The sequence below is a fragment of the Stegostoma tigrinum genome, chromosome 20 (genome assembly GCF_030684315.1).
Source record: "Stegostoma tigrinum isolate sSteTig4 chromosome 20, sSteTig4.hap1, whole genome shotgun sequence".
Taxonomy (NCBI): Eukaryota; Metazoa; Chordata; class Chondrichthyes; order Orectolobiformes; family Stegostomatidae; genus Stegostoma; species Stegostoma tigrinum.
In genome coordinates, this window is record NC_081373.1 from 43821292 (window position 1) to 43839783 (window position 18492).

The 18492-nt window shown below is 40.5% G+C and overlaps 1 protein-coding gene across 3 annotated transcripts in view; it reads right to left on the bottom strand.

Annotated features, from left to right (window-relative positions):
* hectd2 (HECT domain containing 2) overlaps positions 1-18492 on the bottom strand; it is a 127546-nt gene that overhangs the window by 37728 nt on the left and 71326 nt on the right. For all 3 annotated transcript variants that reach the window (XM_048551157.2, XM_059653138.1, XM_059653139.1), the window contains 4 exons: positions 13242-13374; positions 3074-3162; positions 1842-2000; positions 410-484 (listed from right to left, as the gene is read on the bottom strand). In XM_048551157.2, coding sequence (XP_048407114.1) covers positions 410-484; positions 1842-2000; positions 3074-3162; positions 13242-13374 — 456 coding nt within the window. The remainder of the gene's footprint in view (positions 1-409; positions 485-1841; positions 2001-3073; positions 3163-13241; positions 13375-18492) is intronic.

Consider the following 18492-nt stretch of genomic DNA (forward strand, 5'->3'; position numbering starts at 1 on the left):
ATTTAACAATCAAGTTATTCATTTTCCCTTTAAAACTTGTGCTGATTCTGCACTCATTCCTCTCTTTGCTAACAATATCTTATTTTAAATCTAGGAAAATATTGAGATCTTCATGTACCCTAGTTACTTCGAAAACATTCAATTTTGAACATCACTAAATCTTTCAAACTATTCATTCTAATTAAAAAAGCTCCAATTAAACTGTCATTATTCTCCCCCCAACCCCACCCCTTGCACACTTTGAAGTACATAAACGTGCAAACTCAGTAAAATAAACAAAATTAATTTTTAAAAATGATACAGACAGAGAATTCTGATATATGATATATATCTGAATTTTAATAATTATTTTATTCTTTTCCTCAGAACAAAAAAGACGTTTGAATCCAAATTAAAGTTAAGAACTTACTTGAAATGTGGAACAAAAGTCGTCTTCAATATTGCCTTTATAATTTATAAGTGCTGTAAGTCCATGAGCCAAGTCCTTCAAATGACAGACTTAATTGTTAATAATTCATTTATAAAGCTCACTCATTAATATGGTCTACAATTCTAGTACAGCTTTAGGTCACATCGTCAGGTCACATCGTCCTTTAGCCAGGAGTATCATGGCTTATACTATCTATCGATCTGTTTCCTAATCAGCAACAGCAGGGACACTTTGCAGGCAAAAATGTAGTCTATTCCCTTGCCCAGATGGGCACCATCTAAACTTCTACCTTTTATCAATAGATGTACTTAACTCTTTCATTGTGGGAATTCAAATATCATTTTTAAACTGGCTGTTGAACACGAAACCCCTTCACAATGCTCCATTTCTAGAGCTATGTGAGCATGTGCTTGTTTTGATATTAAATCCATCCACTATCTACTTTGCAACTGAAATTTAACTAAGTTTTTATGATTTTTTGATATCAGTACTTGGACGCAGTGGTAGAAATCTCAACTGAACAAACAAAGGACTGGAAGAATTTTACATTTTGATTCCAAGTTGTGCTTGGGTCATTTAGTATGGAGATGTCAAGCCAAAAGAAGGGGGAAAATAATTGGTATTTCCGTTACTGATTCATGTGCAATGATTCAGTGAACATTAGATGGGAAGAGGAACATACATATCTGTGTACAGCTGGCCAATGCTTGCTGCTTATGCTCAGATGTGGAAAAGGTGCAATCCCCTGCAATGTGGCTTCTAAGCAAAGGAGTCAACAATTTCAATAATAGGAGAGAAAGGATGAATGTTAAAGTGGGGGAATATGAAAACATTTTAAAACAATTATGGCAAAATTTTCATGGCAAAATTATAAGTTGGTTCAGTGATAGCCTGTAACATCTAGAATATTTAGCTGATGCGGCTCTAAATAAAATGTCTGTGTTACAAAACCTCTAAAAAAGGAAAAATTCCAAAATAAAAGTTGTTATTTTACCTGTGGCTGGTAACAACATACAATGATGCAAAGAAGTTCTCTTTCAAATTGTGCTCCAAAATATTGACCAATAGAATTTTTAAATTCTGTAACAGCAGAAACCACATCATCTTCTAATTGCGTAAATGGTCACCATAACTGCTGCTTTCATTACTTCTAAGATACGTGACTTTGACAGAGGCTTTATGGGGGAAAAAAATCCTTCCTTACTTGAGCAATATATCCTCTGTACATTTTCTAAGGTCTCTCATGATCATAAGCAACTTATTGAATGATGGAATTAATTAACAAAGTATTAAAACCAGTGAGATGTTTGATGTGAAAGTGTGTGCAAGAATACGTGAGCAACAGAAACAGCCTACAAAATCTTTGGTCAAACGAAAGCACTAGAATTCTACATCTTATAATGACACTTACTGGCATAAGTTGGCGCAGGTCATCAAGCGTAAGTGATGCTACACCAACAGTAGCATTCTGATGGGATGGAACAACAGGAGGACTCAGCAGCTTCTTATAGCAGCAGGGTGGAAACTGAACGTCCAGGGTGATACTATTATACACAGCCAGACCCATCAACTACACAACAGAAATGTTAAGATAAAAGCACAGCAAACAAGTGAGTGCTACTAACAAAAAAACAGGGTTTCACTCAAAGAAGCAAAAATTTAAAATTTCCAAGGAATAACCCACGACCTAGTGGAGTGAAATTGGTGTCAACTGTTCCCTTTTGTTTTGTAGGAGGCAAAAACTTCATCTTTTGAAAAGATTTATTAGTTCTCACTGTTTTAAATAGCGTAACAAAGTAAAAGTCATAATTCTTGAAATTCTCAAGGAGGTTTGTGGCAAAGTCCTATTTTTGGTCAGCTAATTATGAAGGGATGCAAATCATCTAGTAACTTTTAATTACAATTTCAAGAAGTTTCTTTCTCCTCAGAAATCACTGTTCTTTAAAATAAGCACATTAATAACCTTAATTTTCCCAGCTAATTCTAGGCCACTGTATTGAACAGCTAGAAGCAGTATTTAGTAATACCGTAAATAGAAATTTCTGACCAGCAAAAGTGATTGAGTTATTGGTCCACAGCTAGTTGGAACAGTATCCAGTGTTATGCCCTGTTAGACTTGTTTCTGCATTTTTCAGTTCAGAATTTTCCCATTCCTAAGAGGTAGCAAGAAGGGAAAATAATTGGACAAGTTGGCCCTGGAAAGATAGATGTTCTTTCTTCAGAACTCACCAGTTCAGTTGTGGGCTATTAGGAAATGTAGCCAGTAACTATATTCAGTAACAGAATTGCTTAGAATCAGTTCCTGTCCAGCAGGAACTTTATAAAGTCTGCATTCTGACTTCACAGGACATTTTTCTCATTTTAGTCTGGTCAATTCTTAGACACTTGCAGAAAACCTGTGCAGCTTTGTGTTTAAATGCTGTCTGGTTTTGTAACATTCACTGGAGAATGTATTCAAATGGCCTGAAATATTCTATTTTCTTTGCTTGGAGCTAATCATTCCAAAGAGATTTCTGTTATGTTCTAACCCTGAAAGTCCTTGAAAAACAGCAATTTACTTTTAAAGTGCCCCATTCAATGTACCTCTCTTGGAGTACTTACTACTGATGGCAATTTTATATTAATTCACTGGGCAAAGGATACAGCTCCGACTAATCGAAATTCAGAGTAGCTTTCACATTTAAGGGTACTGAACCAATAAAACCGTGAATCCCATTGATATGTAAACATTCCTGTTAAACAAAATGAACTGAAATTTGTGACCATGTTTTAAAAAAAAAAGCATACATACAAATGATTTTTGCATTACAGGTGCATCTAGTTCTTAAGTAAATTTTAGTTGGTGTAGAAGAAATATGCAAAGAAACCCCTCAAATATCCTGCAATAACCAGGATTTCCAACTGGCAGTGGGGAAAGACCATGTTGCTCTGGACAATGTCCGGTATATGTTAGAAGGCTCAAGGTAGGAGCCTTGGATATTGGCCTTGATCATGGAGTGGGTGAGGTTGTGAGTCTACCTTTTAAATACCCTGCTCAAAATGGTCAGTATGAGAATGGCAGCAGGAAATTGGCTCATCAGCCAATATTTCTGATGGTCACCTGTCACCATTCTCACTGTTGGTGATATAAAATTTAATCCCATAGTATGTATTTCACTCGCAATCAGTAGTGTTTTAAAAAAAAAGGTACCCTCATATAACACACTTGTAAATTTACGCATATTTGGGACAAAAAGGTGTAGAGCTGGAAGAACACAACCGGCCAAGCAGCATCAGAGGATCAGGAAAGGCCTCCTGCAGTACCACAATGATGCCACCCAAAGGTTGCAAGAACAGCACCTCATATTTCGCTTGGAAACCCTGGAGGCCAATGGTATCGGTGTGGACTTCACAAGCTTCAAAATCTCCCCTCCCCTGACCACATCCCAAAACCAGCATCCCAGCTCGTACCTGCCACCCTAACCCATCCTCCCACCTATCCACTCCTCCCACCTCAAGCCCCAGCCCCATCTCCTACCTATAAGCCTCATCCTGCTTCCTTTAACTGTCCGTCCTCCCTGGACCAACCTATCTCCTCCCTAACTTCCCACCTACACTCACCTTTACTGGATCCAACTCAGTCTCTTTGAGCTGTCTTCTCCTCTCTACCTATCTTCTATCCACCTACTCCTTTCTCCCTATTTATTTCGGAATCCCCTTCCGCTCCCCCATTTCTGAAGAAGGGTCTAGACCCGAAACATCAAAAAGCTTTCCTGCTTCTCTGATGCTGCTTGGCCTGCTGTGTTTATCCAGCTCTACATCTTGTTGTTTCAGATTCTCCAGCGTCGGCAGTTCCTACTTTTTCTGTAGGATGTTTGGGACAGCAGTTTCGGCTTATACTTACCTGTCTTGAATCTGGATGTCTATGACTAAGGCCAAGAATCAGAAAATCTTCATGTAGTTTCCATATCTCCTGCTGTGCTCAACCAGCTTCACACCATGTTATCTCAGATTCTCTAGCATTGGCAGTTCCTACTATCTCTGTATCCTGGTATGTATCAGGATCCTTTGGAGCCCCAATTACAAGATAATTGGTCAGGAAGTTTAAACTTCCAACTATCACTTACTAGCATCCAGAACCCTCCAGAAGAACCCCAATACTGAGTTGGAATCAAGACTTCGGAGAGTTCTAACTTACCTGAATAGTTACCCAGGAAAAGGATGCTCTAACCGCTGAATAACAATAGAACTGATGACCCTGCCTGATGATCCCCCATTACCCAATGCCTAACCCAGCGATCTGACACCCAGTCTGTTTTCTAACCTGCCCAGACACAGATCAAACCAACCTCTCCATGACCAATCTATCCGCCCCACTTTCCCTTATCACCACACATTTTTCCTAGCCCTTCATTCATTCACTGCCACCCCATGCCCTCAGCTGTCAAGATTCACTCACTTTTTCATCTAACACACTATCCCCTCAGCTACCCATGTCATTCTACTTCTTTACCCATCTTCCCTCCGTAACTTGTGAAAGTGCCATTGGACCTTCATACCCTTGGATACAGCAGTTACTGCAGTAAAAAGGGGGTGTCTTCAGCCCTGCACAGGAAGGCTTCCTGATCAGATACGTGCTACATTTCTAAAGAAGTGGCCCAGATTTGACATTCAGGCCAGAAATGTGAAGTTAAAAATGTATCAGAGATAATGGGAGCTGCAGATGCTGGAGAATCCGAGATAACAGGCCCGAAACATCAGCTTTTGTGCTCCTAAGATACTGCTGTGTTCATCAAGCTCCACACTTTGTTATCTCAGAAATGTGAAGTTCTGGGGCAAGGTAAATATAAAGAATCAGTGTGGCTATTCTAATGTGATAAATAAACAGTATACGGTAACTCTACTGTGATTGCCACTCTTCAGATACTGTGCCAGTGATCTAAGTTCTTCAGAACTTCTGATGTTTACATGATTATTTTTGAGTTCTAAAATAAATGCATCAGTATCTTAAAAAAAAATCAATGTAAAAAGCATGTTTAAAAATAGTTAAGTATGCTTTAATCATGATTGATCAGAACTATATAGTTAAACTTCAGTTAAGAAGGATAATTTTACAGTATAACAAATTGCTTTAAGTGGTAAACCTTCATTTTGGTAATATGCATAAAGATGGGCCTTTTTAATATTTAAAATGATTTTTGAAAATGCAATACTAACAAAGAATTTAAATTCAAGTGTATGCAACTAGAGAAATGAATTAAATATCAATTCTCTTTCCACTAAGCTTTACCTCAGTTTTCCTTATTTGTTAATAGATAAGGCAAACTTTCTGTAGACTGCTATCATTAATCTTCTAATATGGTTTTGCACTTTAATTCCCCTAAATGTTTTGGTTGGCAATAGATCAATGGTCCTTCCTATACAGGTCTGCCTTACAGGCTCTAAAATATTAAAGTATGTATTGAAATGACCACATATTGAAACCATATGGTGAACTTATTAATGTTCTCATTCATCTGCTCAATGCTGTATTTTAAAACAGTATTTATGCAAAAGAGGAAAACCACTACTGCAACTGATTTTGAAAATTAAATTTTAGGTTAATCTTTGATCTGTACATTTATTTTACTCTTTCATGACATGTGGGTCTCACTGCCATGAAGATGGTAGCGAGCCACTTTCTTGAATTGATTCAGACCATCTAATCTGGTTATTGCTATTCTGCACTCAGAAGGAAGCACTGGATTTTGACCCAGTGACCATGAAGAAACAGCAAAATATTTCCAAGTCAAAAGAATGGTGTGTCGCTTGAACGGTAACTTGTAGGTGGTGGTGTTCCCATGATAAAGTAATATTGATTATTGAATTTTTTGTTATCATATTTACCCAGATACATAGAGTGGCTAAATCGTGGAGGCAGGATGGTCATGGGGTTGGGTTGCGGAGTAAGGGGAGAATGGGTTTGAGAGTTTATCAATCACTATTACAACTGTGCCAATATCACCATGAAGCGAGATAGTTCTTTTAGCTTGCCGGCTTCACCATCCACCTGCTTCCTTCGCCACCATGGGCCTGCATCTGGGGAACTTGCAATGTAAATGGGTTTGTAGAGTTAAGAGCTTTCCTAACTTGATCATCCCATCTCTTACTTGAAATCTGGCCCTGTATTACAAAACAATAGCATTGCAACCTTAGGTTTCTTATCAGAGATAATGGGAACTGCAGATGCTGGAGATTCCAAGATAATAAAATGTGAGGCTGGATGAACACAGCAGGCCAAGCAGCATCTCAGGAGCACAAAAGCTGACGTTTCGGGCCTAGGCCCTTCATCAGAGAGGGGGATGGGGGGAGGGAACTGGAATAAATAGGGAGAGAGGGGGAGGCGGTTTACCGAAGATGGAGAGTAAAGAAGATAGGTGGAGAGGGTGTAGGTGGGGAGGTAGGGAGGGGATAGGTCAGTCCAGCACCCCCTCCCATTCTCTTGATGACATGTCCATCATGGGCCTCCTGCACTGCCACAATGATGCCACCCGAAGGTTGCAGGAACAGCAACTCATATTCCGCCTGGGAACCCTGCAGCCATATGGTATCAATGTGGACTTCACCAGTTTCAAAATCTCCCCTTCCCCCACTGCATCCCTAAACCAGCCCAGTTCATCCCCTCCCCCCACTGCACCACACAACCAGCCCAGCTCTTCCCCCCCACCCACTGCATCCCAAAACCAGTCCAACCTGTCTCTGCCTCCCTAACCGGTTCTTCCTCTCACCCATCCCTTCCTCCCACCCCAAGCCGCACCCCCAGCTACCTACTAACCTCATCCCACCTCCTTGACCTGTCCGTCTTCCCTGGACTGACCTATCCCCTCCCTACCTCCCCACCTACACCCTCTCCACCTATCTTCTTTACTCTCCATCTTCGGTCCGCCTCCCCCTCTCTCCCTATTTATTCCAGTTCCCTCCCCCCATCCCCCTCTCTGATGAAGGGTCTAGGCCCGAAACGTCAGCTTTTGTGCTCCTGAGATGCTGCTTGGCCTGCTGTGTTCATCCAGCCTCACATTTTATTATCTTAGGTTTCTTATCCTTGAGTTATCTAAAAAACAAGAACAGTACAGCACAAGAACAGGCCAGGCCCTTCGACCCACCAAACTTGAGCCAACACATGACACCTTTCAAAACTAAAATCCTTTTGCTACTACATGGTTGGTATCCCTCTGTTCCCTACCTATTCATGTATCTGTCAAGATGCCTCTTAAATGTTGCTATTGTATCTGCTTCTACCAACTCCTATGGCAGAGCATTCCAGGCACTACCACTTGCCTATCACATCTTTAAACTTGGCCACTTTTACCTAAAACCTACGACTCATAGTAACTGACATTTCTACCCTGAAAAAAACAATTGCAAAATCCATTATATCTATGCCTCTCATTTTTGTAAACTTTCATCAGATTGACCGTCAGTCTCTAATGATCAAGTAAAAAGAAGCAGGTTTGTCCGAATTCCACTTACAGCTAACAACCACCAAACCAGGTAACATCCTGGTACACCTTTTCTGTATCTCTTCCAAAGTCTTCACATTTTTCTAGTACTTTTGTCACCAGAGCTGTACACAATATCCCAAACATGACCTGAATAAATTTCTATATACTTGCAACATGGCTTGCCAGTTTTTATACACTCTACCTTGACCAACGAAGGCAAGCAAGCCATATGCCTTCTTGACTGCCTTATCCACTTATGTTGCCACTTTCAGGGAACTGTGGACCTTTAAGCCTAGAAACATCTGTATGTTGATGTTTCTAAGGGTTCTACCATTTACTCTATACTTGCCTCCTACATTAGACCTTCCAAAACGCAACACCTTACTAGCGGGTTTTGAGAAGATTTGTAGCTCAGGTTGAGGTTCTGGATGTGAGTTTGCTCGCTGAGCTGGAAGGTTAGTTTTCAGACGTTTTGGCACCATTCTAGGTAACATCATCACTGAGCCTCCGACTAAGTGCTGGTGTTATGTCCCGCTTTCTATTTATCTGTTTAGGTTTCCTTGGGTTGGTGATATCATTTCCTGTTCTTTTTCCTCGGAGGGTGGTAGATTAGCTCCAAATCAATGTTTGTTGATGGAGTTCCAGTTGGAATGTCATGCTTCTAGGAATTCTCGTGCGTGTCTCTGTTTGGCTTGTACTAGGATGGATGTGTTGTCCCAATCAAAGTGGTGTCCTTCCTCATCTGTATGCAAGGATATGAGTGATAGTGGGTCATGTCGTTTTGTGGATAGTTGATGTTCATGTATCCTGGTGGCTAGCTTTCTGCCAGTTTGTCCAATGTAGTGTTTGTCACAGTTCTTGCAAGGTATTTTGTAGATGACATTCATTTTGCTTATTGTCTGTAGAGGGTCTTTTAAGTTCATTAGCTGCTGTTCTAGTGTGTTGTGGGTTTGTGGGGTACCCTGATGCCAAGAGGTCCGAGTAGTCTGGCAGTCGTTTCGGAAATGTCTGATGTAGGGGAGAGTGGTTATGGTTTCTGGGCCCGTTTTGTCGCTGAGAAATCGGCAGACTGTGCTCATAGGGTACCCATTCTTTTTGAATACGCTGTATAGGTGATTTTCTTCAGCTCTTCGTAGTTCCTCTGTGCTGCAGTGTGTGGTGGCTTTTGGAATAATGTTACAATGCAGCTTTGTTTGTGGGTGTTGGGATGGTTGCTCCTGTAGTTCAGTATTTGGTCCGTATGTGTTGTTTTCCTGTAGACGCTGGTTTGAAGTTTCCCGTTGACTGTTCGCTCTACTGTGACATCTAGGAATGGCAGTTTGTTGTTGTTTTCCTCCTCTTTTGTGAATGTTATGCCAGTAAAGGGTATTATTGATGGTCTTGAAGGTTTCCTCTAATTTGTTTTGTTTAGTGATGACAAAGGTGTCATCCACGTAGCGGACCCATAGTTTGGGTTGGATGATTGGCAGAGCTGTTTGTTTGAGTCTCTGCATTACTGCCTCTGCTAAGAACCCTGATATCGGAGATCCCATGGGTGTACCGTTGGTTTGTCTGTAGGTTTTGTTATTGAAAGTGAAGTGGGTGGTGAGGCATAGGTCCACTAGCTTGATGATGATGTCCTTGCTGATGAGGTTGGTGGTGTCTGGTGTATGTGTCTTCGGTTCTTCTAATAGTGTAGTCAGTGTTTCTTTGGCCAGGTTGATGTTGATGGATGTGAACAGGGCTGTTACGTCAAAGGAGACCATTATTGCATCCTCTTCTATCTTGCAGTCTTTGATGGTGTTCAGGAAATCTTGAGTGGAGCAAATGGAGCGGCGGGAGTCTTCTACTAGTTGTTTTATTCTTTGGTATAGTTCCTTGGCTAATCTGTAGGTTGATGTTCCAGGTGGATCCAACACACCACGCTTCTACGGACTACCAAAAATTCACAAACCAGGAGCACCCCCCCCACCTCAGACTCATAGTGTTGCTACCTGGAACACCAACCTACAGATTAGCCAAGGAACTACACCAAAGACTAAAACACCTAGTACAAGACTCGCGCCACTCCATTCGCTCCACCCAAGATTTCCTGAACACCAAAGACACCAAGATAGAAGAGGATGAAATAATGGTCTCCTTTGACGTAAAAGCCCTGTTCACATCCATCAACATCAACCTGGCCAAAGAAACACTGACTACACTATTAGAAGAACCAAAGACACATACACCAGACACCACCAACCTCATCAGCAAGGACATCAACAAGCTAGTGGACCTATGCCTTACCACGCACTTCACTTTCAATAACAAAACCTACAGACAAACCAATGATACACCCATGGGATCTCAGATATCAGGGTTCTTAGCAGAGGCAGTAATGCAGAGACACAAACAAACAGCTCTGCCAATCATCCAACCCAAAGTTTGGGTCCGTTACGTGGATGATACCTTTGTCATCACTAAACAAAACAAATTAGAGGAAACCTTCAAGACCATCAATAATACCCTTACTGGCATAACATTCACAAAAGAGGAGGAAAACAACAACAAACTGCAATTCCTAGATGTCACAGTAGAACAAACAGTCAATGGGGAACTTCAAACCAGCGTCTACAGGAAAACAACACATACGGACCAAATACTGAACTACAGGAGCAACCATCCCAACACCCACAAACGAAGCTGCATTAGAAAATTATTCCAATGAGCCACTACACACTGCAGCACAGAGGAACTACGAAGAGCAGAGAAAATCACCCATACAGCGTATTCAAAAAGAATGGGTACCCTATGAGCACAGTCCGCCAATTTCTCAGCAACAAACCCAAACAAACAGACAAAACGGGCTCAGAAACCATAACCACTCTCCCCTACATCAAAGACATTTCCGAAATGACCGCCAGACTACTCGGACCTCTTGGCATCAGGGTAGCCCACAAACCCACCAACACACTAAAACAGCAGCTAATGAACTTAAAAGACCCTCTACAGACAATAAGCAAAATGAATGTCATCTACAAAATACCTTGCAAGAACTGTGACAAACACTACATTGGACAAACAGGCAGAAAGCTAGCCACCAGGATACATGAACATCAACTAGCCACAAAACGACATGACCCACTATCACTCGTATCCTTACACACAGATGAGGAAGGACACCACTTTGATTGGGACAACACATCCATCCTAGTACAAGCCAAACAGAGACACGCACGAGAATTCCTAGAAGCATGGCATTCCAACCGGAACTCCATCAACAAACACATTGATTTGGAGCTAATCTATCACTTTCCGAGAAAAAGAACAGGAAATGACATCACCAACCCAAGGAAAAATAAATAGAAAGTGGGACATAACACCAGCGCTTTGTTGGAGGCTCAGTGATGATGTTACCTAGAATGGTGACAAAACGTCTGAAAACTAACCTTCCAGCTCAGCGAGCAAACTCACAACCAGCAACACCTTACATTTGGCCAGATTAAATTCCATCAGCCATTTCTCTGCCAAGTTTCCAGCCTTTCTATATCCTGCTGTGTCTTTTGGCAATACTCCTCACCATCCACACCTTCCCCAATCTTTGTACCACCCTCAAACTTACTGATCTGGTCACCTACATTTTCCTCCAAATCATTTAGCTACATATTACAAACAACAGTGATGCCAGCAATGATCCCTACAGAACATCACTGGTCACAGATCTCCAGTCAGAAAATTACCCTTCCACTGCTACTCTGTCTTCTATGACCAAGCCAGTTCTGTATCTATTTTATAGCTCACCTTGAATCCCATGTGACTTTACATTCTTTATCAGCCTGCCAGAGGGCCTTGTCAAAGTCAATGTACACAACAGCCACTGCCCTGTCCTTATCAATCATCTTGGTCCCTTCCTCAGAAAAAGAATGGATCAAGTTTGTCAGACACAATGTTCCCCACACAAAGCCTCAGTGCCTTTTGCTAATAGGTCCATATTTTCCCCAAAACTAAGTAAATCCTGTCCCTAACAAATCCTACCTTATAATTTCTCTACCACCGACATAAGACTCACTGGCCTGTAATTTCCCAGATTATACCAGTTCCCTTTCTTAAGCAAAGGAACAAATTGGCACTACTCCAATCATCTGGGACCTCGCTTGTGACTAAAGAGGATACAAAGATTTCATACAAAGACTCAGCAATGTCCTCCCATCCATCCCTCAGTATGCTGGGATCTAAGTACAGTATGATATATTTAGATTAAAAGAAACAACAATTTTTTTGTACATTTTATAAGTTAGCCAAAAGACTACAAATTTATTTTACAATGTTATCATCAGATAAATGGACATGTGCTGCCATCTACTGCAATAATACGGAATTCATAGATATTAGATGGACAGCTTTTTACATAACTATTATCATTTTAAGATAATCCAGGAAGGAGACATCAAGTCACAAAACAAAGAGTAAATTAAAGTGACCCTTTGTGGAAGGGCACAACTAATGAAGAACAAACAAGAAAAAAAAAATCTGGAGAAATGAAGAAACTTGCAAAGATAATTAAAATTACCAGAGTCCAAGATGGGATCAGTCCCTGTGATTCCACCAGTTGCAGAAAGACTCGAGCATAACTCTGGCCGTGGACAAGGCCAAGGAGGAGAGACAGGCAGTTACCTACACAGGCTGCATTGGCCATCATGACCAGGTATATGAACAGAATCATGAGGAGGTGCTCAGACAAGTCTGCTACTCCCTGTTACAGAATCTCTACAGTGCGGAAACAGGCCATTTAGCCATCGATCTGCACCAACCCTCCAAAGGGCATCCCATCCAGACCCAAATACCCATCTATTCCCGTAACCCCACATTTGCCACGGTTAATCCGCCCAGCTTGCACTCCCTGAACACTAGTGGGCAATTTAGCATGGCCAATCCACCTAACCTACACATCTTCGCACAGTGGGAGGAAACTAGGGTATCTGGAGGAAACCAATGCAGACATGGGGAGAACTTATGAATTCCACACAGTCATCCAAGGCTGGAACTGAACCCTGGTCTGTGTTGCTGTGAGGCAACAGTGCTAACCGCTGTCCCATGCGACTGATGTATCTGCACTCTATCTCCACTACAATTCATCCCACTATCACCAGGTGACCAAAACTCCATGAATAATGACTTAAGCAGAACCAAAGCACCTTCTTCAAATAGTGGTCCAGCAAACTACGGTGGGCTACAAATCTAAAGCTGGGGCAACAGGTTTTACAATAACCTTTAGTTGATGTACAGAGAATTGGAGGATTAAATTACTTCAGTTCGACAGATTCACTTGTTCCCAATAGAAGTGATTTCAGAAAAGTGGATTTATTAATTTTACTACTTTTAAATCTTACCATAATCAGGTTGGAAGATCTGACGAATGAGCAGAAGAAACCACTCTTTGGTGAGACCGCCCATATCTAATCCAGCTTCTCCAACAAAGGTGACTTTCAACTTCTTTTTTAAATCTGCCTGTTTCCTTGTTAACTGTAACACAAAGAGGTGCTCAGAGGGAAGATGAGGATTCAATTTCATGTGTCACTTACTGTTTAAAAAATGAATTGTGGGTAAGAGAAAATATATCCTCGACATAAAATTATAGAGTCCTTACAGTGCAAATGGATCCCATTTGACCCAGAGTCTATACCGACTCTCCAAAGAGCAATCCATCCAGACACAGCCCTCCATCCTACCCCCTTCATTTAGCATGGCTAATCCACCTAACCTGCATGTCTTTGGATTGTGGGAAGAAAGAGGAGCATCTTGAAGAAATCCACGCAGACATTAGGAGATCATCCAAACTCCACACAAACAAACACAGTCACTGAAGGCTGGAATCAAACCCTGTGCTAACCACTGTACCACCATGCCACCCCATATAACTACAAATAATCTGTTTAGCTTTGTGCTTCAGTTTCTGTATTAAATCGTGCCAAAGTCTGCTGTTAGCACCATCAAAACATTTTGTCAGTCAAATAATTTAGTGCAGTTACAAGATGACAGCTAGAGTGGCATTTTTGACAGTCCATTCAATCAGAGCAGTTGTGCAGAATTGTACATCTCACTGATCATCAGCAATTATGTCTTTTTTCCTTTCTCTATTGCTTAAAGCTGTGGCTGGTATATCACAAAAATAATACACCAGGTGTGACAGGCTACATTTGCTGTGGGGCTTGCAAAACTGCCACATTCACCAACTCCCTTCCTAAGCTCCCCCCCATCACTAGTGCTCCCTCACAACTTGCATCACACATCTTAACTTTATTACTATACACTTGTTCTTGACTCATGTGCTGTGCAATAGATGATCAATTAATGCATAGCAAGTGAGTCCTTGTACACAGAGATAAGACTGTAAGATGTAGGAGCAGAAGTAGACCATTCCGCCCAATAAGTCTGCTTTGCCATTCAATGAGATCATGGCTGAACTGATAAGCCTCAACCCCACTTTCCTGCCTTTTGCCCCATAACCCTTGATTCCCTCACTGATTAAAAATTTGTCTATCTCATTAAGTATATTCAATGACACAATCTCAACGGCCCTCTGCAATAAAGGATCTATCCTCAGAAGAAAATCCTCCATGTGACATCTTATACTGAGATAATATCCTCTGGTCATAAACTCTAGCACAAGTAGAAACATCTTTTCTGTATCTACTCTTTCAAATCCCCGAAGAATCTTCAATGTTTCAATAAAGTCATCCTGCATTCTTTTATGTCCCAATAAGTAACGTCCCAATCTACTCATTTCTTCTCATAAGGGAGACCCTCCATATTTGGTATCAGTCTAGTAAACTTTCTCTTGGCTGTTGCCAATGCCTGTATACCATCCCTTAGAGAGGATATCCAAAACTGTTTACCATATTCCAGCTGTGGTTTCACAAGTGCTTTGTGTATTTTTAACAAAACCTCCCTACTTTCATACTCCATTTGCCTTCCCAACAGCCTGAAGAACTTGGATCCTAGCTTTTTGTGATTCATGGACAAGAACCTCCAAATCCCTCTGTTCATAGTTTTCTGCAGCCTTTCTCTAACAAATGTAATATAGTATTATTCATCTCCTCTCATCAGAGCCAAACATTTCCCTACATCATATTCCATTTATATATGTCCACTCGCTTAACCTATATACCTCTGCAGACTGTGTCATCATTCACACTTTCTTCTTACCTATTTTGATATAAAATTTTTGTTACCTTTTTGTTACCTATGATTGTGGTATGTGTCAGCATTCACATATTATAGATATTGCAGATTTTTAACAAAATCTTTTCATAAGAGAATAATGATATTAAATCCAATTGGAATACACCTTATACGGTACATTCATTTCACAAATAATTTTTAAAATTGCAGTGTCTCTTTGGTCAAACTATTTAATTAGTGATGCAATTGATGTCATTCATTATAAAAGTGACATGCTATAAAAGCAAAATAAATACAAAATTGCAGCTTACTTAATTTACATTAACTTATTTATCTAGAACAATCCTACAGATACCTTATCTTCAAATCTCACCATCCATTTTTTTCCTAAACAATTTCAGCACCTGCTTGACTACGATTAAACAGTTTGTTTCTGAAAATCTTTTAGGTGATCATTTCAAATTTCCCTTTGACTATTTTTGAAATTGTTGACCTTTTCTCCTCTTTCATGTATTTTCCAGAATCACTCAAGAGCCTTTCAAAGAGGAAAATCTCAAGACTCTGAACTTGGTGACCAGAGCTGAATAAGAAACTAGAGATATTCTGAGCAAAAGACTTACATTTGGGCATAACACCCTCCAACTTTTGTAGTTCAGCATTTTATTAATTTTGTTTACTGTTGCTTCACTGTGATCAGGAATATCGATCTTTATCACTTATAAAATACAAAGTCTCGCAACTTCAACTCCAATATTTCAACATTATCCATAATATTCCATTAATTTTCTTTCTCTGCAAAGTTTATTTTTCCATACTAAATACAAAAAAGACATAAATGGAAGATAAAATATTTGATCTAACTCACTTTGAAATCTTCTAAGTGCTACTTAGTATCAAATTAAGAGAGGCAGTTGAATCTAACTACACATGTAACTAGCTTACACTTCAGAACACAGGTTGTCACAAAACCTTACTGCGTAGAAAGAGACCATTTGGCCCAATGTGGCTGTTTGAAAGAGCTTTCGATTAGATCCACTCTTTTCTAATTGCCCTGCAATTCTCTCTTCTCTCACACACGTTTAAGTCTCTTTTAAACTTCCTATTGAATCAGTTTTCACTCCATTCCTTTAGGCAGTGCAATTCATATCATAAGTTGCTTTGTTGAAATGTGTCCATGTTATCCCTTTGATTCCTTTGCCAAGGCAATTCCTCTAACAATATATGTGATGCTTAATACGCTTCAACCATTTTCTGAAACATTGTCAAGTTATAGCCTTAATGTAGGCCATGTTAAGCCTGAAGCATTAGCCAAATGCTAAAGGTTGGTTAACTGAGGAAAACAGAAGTTTGAAGCTAAAATCATCAGCAAAAGAATTATGCACCATGTCTTAAAAATGTGCACGAGTAATCACGGTAAAACAAGAATGCACAACACCAATACAGTCATGCCCCTTAGACAGCACCTTCCAAATCATACCACTTTGAAGGACACACTCAACACACACAGGAACACCACAACCTTCAAGTTACCCAAGACCGTGGCCAAGCTGTTAAGTACAGTTATAATGCTGGAATCAAGCAAACAAAATGCAAAGCTGCCCAAATATGGACAATGCATAAAAGGCAGGACAAATGAAGCCCAGCCAATCATTTTGTGATCAGACTACACTCAATCCAAGTGATTGAAGTGGTTGCTAATGCTGCTATTACATGACACCATCACAGCATAGGACAAAGGAAGATGTGACTGTGCCTGAGAGGTCAATCAAGGAGGGAGAGACTGGGTCATTTAATATTTTTAAGATGGTGACAGATTCTTATTAGGCAAAGGAATTGAAGGTTATTGGGGATAGACAGGGACGTGGAATGTGAAACACAAAAGATCAGCCATAACCTTATTTTGGAGCAGCATCAAGGACTCAAATGGTCTACTGTTCCTATTTCATATGTTGGTATCACTTTAGCTCCAGGAGTTCTTCAGAGTAGTGTCCTAGGCTCAACTATCTTTGGTTGCTTCATTTATCATCTTCCCTCCATAAGATCACATGTAATGACTTTTACTGATTGCCCAATATTCAGCACCATTCAGGACTCCTCAAGATATTGACAAGCAACCCATGTCCTTAATCAGGAAAGACTGTACAATATCCAGACATGGGCTGATAAGTAGAAACCAGACAAATGCCAGACAATGGGGACCTCCAACAGGAGAACCTAACCCTCACCCCTTGATGTTCAATGGCATGGCATTGCCATTGCTGAACTCCCTGTTATTAAAAGGCTAGGAGTTACCATTTATTAGAAATTGGATTTGGCCAGCTGTATAAATATTGTAGCTATGAGAGCATGTCAGCAGCTGGGAATCTAGCAGTAACTTATGTCTCCCCATAGCCTATGTACCTGGCACAAATCAAGAGTGCGATGAAATATTCATTGCTTGTCTGAGTAGGTGCAGCTCCAACAACACTCAAGAAACTCAACAGCACCAGGGTAAAGCAGCCATCTTAACTGGTGTAACTCACCAAGCCTCCTTTCACAGCATATTTCAAACTGGTGGCCTATATCTTCTAGAAGAACAAGGGCAGGAGATACATGGGAACAACACCACCCACAAGTTCCTCTCGAAGTCACACACCAGCCAGACTTGGAAATGTATCACTGTTCCTTCTGTATCGCTGGATAAAATTCTGGGAACTTTCTTCCAAGCAGTACTGTGGTATTACCTAAATGCAAGTAGTCTGGTTTATTTTATTTTACCTACATTTCTTTAGTGAAATAAAATCTTGTTTTATTGTTAGCTTCGTTGGCTGAATAGCTGGTTTATGCTACAGAATGATGCCAACAGTTTGGGTTCAAATCCCACACTGACTGAGGGCACTATGAAGGACTCTCCTTAACCCCTCTATTCGCCGGAGGCATGGCGATCCTTAGATTAGACCACCACTTTGTAAATAAGAGCGTAGCCTTGTTATGTGACAAGACTATGGCAACTTTACTTGGACTGTTAAAACCAAATTTGCAGCTTTGCACGCTTATATTTCAGTGAAACGCCATGTAATTCAACAAAACAATGCAAAATACGATCTATCAAGCTGCATTTCCATCTGGAATCTGACCTGTCCAATAGTAACATGAACTGGGATTATAACATTTGGATGTAGGCTGATCTGTGTCGGTTCGTTGGTATCCCATTTTTAAGAATAAACTATGGGTGCGTTCTAGCAGCTCGTGATTGTGTAGGGTCCACAGTCCTACTTGAAGGAAGCTATTGAGTTCTCCTGGGTCCCTGTTAATTATTGTTTTTTGGAACATATAGCACATTGAAGTTTCAACTATGTATATAACGGTTGGTGGAGCTCGGAAGAAATAATTCACCATGGGTAGATCCTGACATCAATGCAAATATTATTATTTGGTGTTTCAAGAAACACTTGCACAAAAACTGAACAGCAAATCTTA